The sequence below is a fragment of the Hipposideros armiger genome, unplaced genomic scaffold (assembly GCF_001890085.2).
Source record: "Hipposideros armiger isolate ML-2016 unplaced genomic scaffold, ASM189008v1 scaffold_727, whole genome shotgun sequence".
Taxonomy (NCBI): Eukaryota; Metazoa; Chordata; class Mammalia; order Chiroptera; family Hipposideridae; genus Hipposideros; species Hipposideros armiger.
In genome coordinates, this window is record NW_017732077.1 from 639,479 (window position 1) to 645,620 (window position 6,142).

The 6,142-nt window shown below is 42.8% G+C and overlaps 1 protein-coding gene across 1 annotated transcript in view; it reads left to right on the forward strand.

Moving 5' to 3' along the window:
• Positions 1-6,142, forward strand: part of LOC109373466 (sulfotransferase 1C4-like) — a 36,573-nt gene continuing 30,431 nt past the window's right edge. Inside the window, exon 1 of the mRNA XM_019627269.1 lies at positions 1-306. Within this exon, the coding sequence (XP_019482814.1) occupies positions 120-306 (187 nt within the window). The 5' untranslated portion in view covers positions 1-119. The remainder of the gene's footprint in view (positions 307-6,142) is intronic.

Here is a 6,142-nt window from a genome sequence, read left to right on the forward strand (position 1 = left end):
CATATGTACCTATAATAAATGACGAGAGCTCTGTGCCCAAAGCACAGAAGATATAAAACCTGCGTGAATCCTAACTTCCATTTACTTTTCACTTTCTCCTGCTGGTGCCCAAGACCAAGATGGAGGGAATGACTAAGGATAAGGTGGAGGAGACAAGAGAGTTAGAATGGGCCTTGATACCGCCAAGAGAAGTTTCCCAAGTAGATGGAATTGTGCTAGAAAAGAATATATGCAACACCTGGGATAAAGTCTGGAACTTTCAAGCCAAGCCTGATGACCTGCTCATTGCTTCCTATCCCAAAGCAGGTATGTACTCGCACATAGATATGAGAAGGAGGAAATGGAAATCAGAGCATGAGCCAGCTCCTTTTAGGACAATGCAGTTAAGTTTAAGGGTTGAGGAAAGCAGTTTCCTTGTCTATTCATCAGATAGAAAGGCAAAGTATCTGAAAATTTTTTTCTCTAAAATTATAAGGTTTTCTTTAGAGGTAGAATAGTTGATTTATTAAAAATATATAACTAGCCAAAGCAGATTTTGCAGGTCAAAACATCCATGCTAATCATTTCCTTCTTTCTTTCAGTAATTATTTATCAAGAATCTTCTAAACACCAGAGACTAGCACCAGGCATAGTAATAATAGACAAAATGCTCAGTATCTTTGCCCTGCTGGCACTTACAGTCCAATTTGGAGAAAGACACTAAACCATTAAAAAGATCATTACACAGATCTTTGATTACAACATGTGCTATAGGCTAAGAAGGAAACATAACGTGGGTAATGAAAGCATATTGGCAGGTCCTAATTTAGATTAAGGAAAGTATAGTGAGGAAAGTCTGAACTACTGTGCTATTATACAAGGAGTGTGTTAGTTTGTTTGCTACTACAATGCAGTACCACAAATAGGGTGGCTTAAACAACAGCACTTGTTTGTCTCACAGTGCTGGAGGTTGGAGGTTGAAGGTCAGAAATCAAAGGTCATCAGGGTTGGTTCCTTCTGAGGGCTATGAAGAAGGGATCTGTTTCAGGCCTCTCTCTTTGGCTTGCAGATGGTCATCTTCATGTTCACATGGTGTTCTCTCTATATGCATATCTGTCTCCAATTTCCCCTTTTTATAAGAACACCAGTCATATTGGATTAGGGCCCACCTTAATGATGTCATTTTAACTTTATTACTTCTATAAAGACACTAATTCAAAATCAGGTCACATAAGATTCCAGACTCCCATCTGCTACTATCTAAGTCAGCCTGACATAATCCTAAATCGTGTTCCTCAATCCCAAATCAGCCTCTTTTCTGTCTGTGTCAAAGGTTGTGTTCCCTAGGAATCAGACCCTGAGTGAGAAATAAGTATGGGGGATGTTTACCAGAAAGTGATCATGGGGTCACTTTTCTAGAAGGGAAGGGAAGGAAGCAGGATTGAGTAGAGGGGGAGGTTGAGCTTCAACTCAGTCTCAGCAAAAGTCTCATCCAACCCCAATGGTATGCTCTAAAGCTGAGATGGCCCTTCAGAGATGGTGATATTCCACTTGGAGTGAGAGGACTGGGTGTCAGCCAGTCACTGAACACAAGCTGCCTTAGGAAAGGGACATGACATTTGTCCTGGAGAGGGGTGAATAGCTAAGGGCTGTCTGCCAGCAGTACCCCCCAGCAGCTGGGAGAATAAACCCTTCCATTTAGAAGGGAAAATTGGGTGGCATATCCTACACCCTTTACAATCCTCCATATATGGCTCTAGGGCATAATTCTAGCCACAGTTTGCCTGAGCCAGGTCATAACTTGCTGAGATTCTATTCAGGTCAGCATTCATATTGGAGAAGATGCCGGCTAGCAGACAGAGTCCACAGATGGGCAGATAACAGCTTGCACTGGAATTCAGGCAGTAGTGATGACTCTAGGAGCACAGACTAGTGGGTTTCAGATCTCCTGTAACTGGAGAGGTTAGTTATTGGTGAATGTGAATCATCGTGTGAGGTCCCCTGTTAACAAGCTAGGTTGCAAGACAAGTCTTGAGTGTGAGGCAAGAAAGCCTGGCAGAAGGCTCTAGATAGCCTGGACCAACCACTGAGGGAGCACGACTTTCCTGAGATGCTCACAGTATCTACAACAGCAAAGCTGTGTTCAGAGGTAGTGTCCGCATGTAGAGGGCACTTCCTTTGAGAGGCTCAGCCACTCTCAGAATGTAGGAAAGGAATCAGAGCCAGACTATGTGGAAAAGGATCTCTCTGCTGCTCCCAAAGCAGCCTGGATGGGGCAGAGCCAAACATTATGGAGTTAGGACAATAAATTGACAAGGAGGCAACAAAAATGTCAAGGATGAAGCTCATTCTGATTCCAGGAAGGCAGAAGGAGAAATTGGTTTTAATGCAGAGTAGGAACCAACCAGGAGCTGAGTAGATTTGGTACCAGAGTACAGTCTAGAAGGTGGGCCATGGAACAACACACAGGGGCTATCATCAAGGTACTAAGGATAAGGAAACCAGGACCACAGGACACTATCATGAGGGTACCATGACAAGAATGGCATCTTCCTCCCCAGGGATTACCTGAGCAAATGGTCTCACATGTACTGACTTTGGCCCTCCAAGTATACTAGCACCTACACAGTCAAAAAATTAAAATGCTTAATGTTCATTTAGCACCTGCTGTAAGCTGGGTTCTGCCTATTTACTAATTCTCAGAACACGTGAGAATAATCAATGCTCAGTGGACTTAAATAATTTATCCAAAACCACCCAACACATGCATCACAAACATAGGATTGGAGTTAATCTGATTCTACAGCCCCATACACATCCAAACCACCATGCTTCCTTCCAGAGAAACAAGACGACATCAGCCAACTGTCCCAGAAGCCAACAGGGAGAGGCCCTCTGGAAGGCTAAACACTGTAGATGCCAAGGGCACTCAGGGCTGAGAGGGACTTCCCCTGTCCCCAGAATCACTAAGGAGATAGTACAGGAGGCCATAGAGAGAAACAGATATTACCCCCAAATGTAGCAAAGGTTATTTTTCCACTTAAAACCAATTCAACTTTTTTGTAGACACCATTGTTTAATATTACATTGAGTCTTTCTTTGCCTTTTAAAGAGAAATTCAATCTAGATTCCTCCACTTTGTGGATTATTTGCTATTCTTAGTTTTCCTTTCACATTTTCTTCCTTTTCATATTGGATCAATTTCATGATTCTATAAAAAGTGAACAGAGGGCCAGCCGAGTGGCGCGATGGTTAAGAACTCGCTTGGGATGCCAGAGGGCCCCGGTTCGGATCCCACATATGAGGGCCAGTGACACTGCCCTCNTCAAGTATCACCAAGGCAACAACTTCAGAATGACTGAAATTACTAAAATTTAGGAGCTGGGAGATGGGACACCTGAACCGGGAACTCCAGCCTCTGATGGAGGAAGCACTGCTAGTCCTGGTTCCTGTCTCCAAGGAGCCATCATGAGGCTAGCTACACCTGTGAGAGAAAATAGCAGACTGGGTTTACCTGCTGCTACAGGAAGGCGCTGCCACTGCTAGAGGGAGGGGACATCTCTGCTCCCCCCCTCCCCGCACACATTAGGGAGCCAATCCATTTCCATCCTCTTGTCACTCAGTCTCCCTGTTGGCAGAGACTCAGAGGAGTCAGCTGGCTGAGCAGAAATATGAACTGCAGAGTTCCAGCCCTTACATCTCAAAGAAAATCATAGTGTGGTGGACTTGGACATGAGAGGCAATGACTTAAAAGCTAGGCCAGGCAATATCTGACCCTTTTTTAATCTCAAAATTGGTGATATATATTATACCTCATGTAAAAAACAAAAAGAAAGAAAAAAGCTGGAAAAAGATCTAGACTTATCTAAAGAAATGAAGCAATTGACCATAATATCATCAGCAAACTCTTCCTCTCCGTGCCTTCTGCCCTGGGACTCCAGGCAGCAGGGCTTCTCTGCAGATGATCCTGCAGCACCCGTGAGGGCTGTCAGAGGAAAGCAGTGGCAGGAACTGAGGCTGAAGTTGAGAAAAGAGTGTTTCTCAGATGACCTTTAAAATGGTTTCTGTGAAATTTGTGGTTTACCCCAGCACCCAGCATGCCAGAGTAAAAATACTAGAACAGTGGGGAACACAATGGGCTCTAAAATCACTCTATAGTGACAGACCCAATCTTCCTGTTTGGGCTGAATCCATCTTGAAGCTGAGAGAAATTCTGGCAGAGGTGACACCTGGAGAAACCTGACTCAGAGAGACACAAGGACAGTGCTGGATCCACTCCAAAGTGAGTGAAACTTATAACGCTACCAGGCAGCGACTAACTGAGATAAATAAAAGTCTTCCATTCCTCCCACACTGTCAGAATCTCAGAATCAGAAAATGCTTTTAGAAATCATGCAGACATGTGGTCACATGGTTCTTTTTGCATCATTAAGCTGTGTCCTTAACTATGTATTGGGAAACTGGCAGTTTCTACTTAAATTACACATATCTATGACTCAACAGTTCAGGTTCTAGGCTAACATCCAAGAGAAATGAATGCATAAGTCCACACACAGAAAGGAAGTACAAAAATCTCATAGAAACCTTGTTCATAATCACCCAAAACTAGAACCAACCCATATGCCCATCAAAAGAAGAGTAGTTTCTGTATATTTATTCAGTGATATAGTATACAGCAATAGAATAAATAAACTACTGACTCTTGCAACTGTATCAATAAGTGTCAAAAACACTATGTTGAAAGAATGAAGCCAGACACAAAGGAGTACATGATGGTATGACGCCATTGTATGAAGTTCAAGAATAAGCAATANAGGTTGAGTTCTTGGATCCTATGACAAAGAGAAAAAGGTAGTAAAGAGATCCAGGCCTGAGCCCTAGGCATTTGTCAGAATGAGTGTTAGCCTGAAGCAAAGGAGAACGTTTTATTAAACTTGTGCAAACTAGGAAGAAGAGCATTAAAGTATTTCCTGAACCAAGTTCCTCCTTGAATTCTGCTAGAGGCCCTATGCATTTACAGCTCCCTGTGGGAAACTTTTTTCATTTGCAGACTAATAATAATACAAATAATGACATTTTCTTTCTATCACCCCCGGTTCACCCACTAGTGCAGATAATTTGTGTGGCAAGGAATGGCAAAGACAATATGGGTCCAACTGTTCCTGCACAGGATGACCATATCCCTGCCAGCCTCAGAACATGGGATCAGTACTTTGAAGCATCTGTGAATGGAGGATGGGGTGAGTGGATCTCACGGAGTCTTGTGAAGACAGCAATGTCTACTCTACAGTAGGAGGATAGGAGATGGTAATAATTCATCTCTGGACCACCGTCACCAAGCTGCTCCCCTGGAAACTTCAGCTTCAGTCTAGGGAGCCTTCATAAACCTCTTTTTAGGCAAGTCAGCCCACTTCACGTTTTCTCTCTTTCAGTGTCCATGGGTCCCTGGTATGACCATGTACAAGGATGATAGAAGGAGAAAGAAAAGTATGTGTTAAATTCCCTACTTCTCCTACAAGGAAATGGAGGAGAGACATCATACCTCCTCATTCACTGCACATATTAGCAAAGTGATGAAACTTGTGGGAGGGAATATGTACATGCACTGCCTTGTGCCATGTGGCAGGAGCCAGGCAAAGATTCCTAGACCCTTGGGGCTGAGGGAGCTTGTTGAATTGTCATGGCTTTGGAAGTCCAACATATACAGTTTTCTCTCCCCATCTGAGAGGTTCTTGGAGACAAGAATTATGCAACCAGCTTCTATAGCCTCTCTGGCAATACATTGCCTTTATTCTTACTTTGTTCTCAAAGATGATCTGCTTCTTGCTTTATCAGATCCATGTATTATCTCAAAGTACCCATCAATCAGATAGAACAATTTTGTCTCCAACTGCTACTTTACTTGGCTCAGAAATCACTGGTTAATTTGTTTAATTCCCTGGAGAAAGTTCCTGTCAATATTTGGTGTAGACAAATATTGCCTAACACTTTTCATACTTAGATTTAAAAGTACCTAAGTAGATGATTTCACTGCCTTATTTCCTCCACTTTCAAAAATTCAGAAACAGAAGTCATCTTCCTGTATGGTTTATATTATTCATAGCACTGACCCTTAGAAGCTAAAACAAATATGCAAGGACTATAAGCTAAAAGAACATTCCAC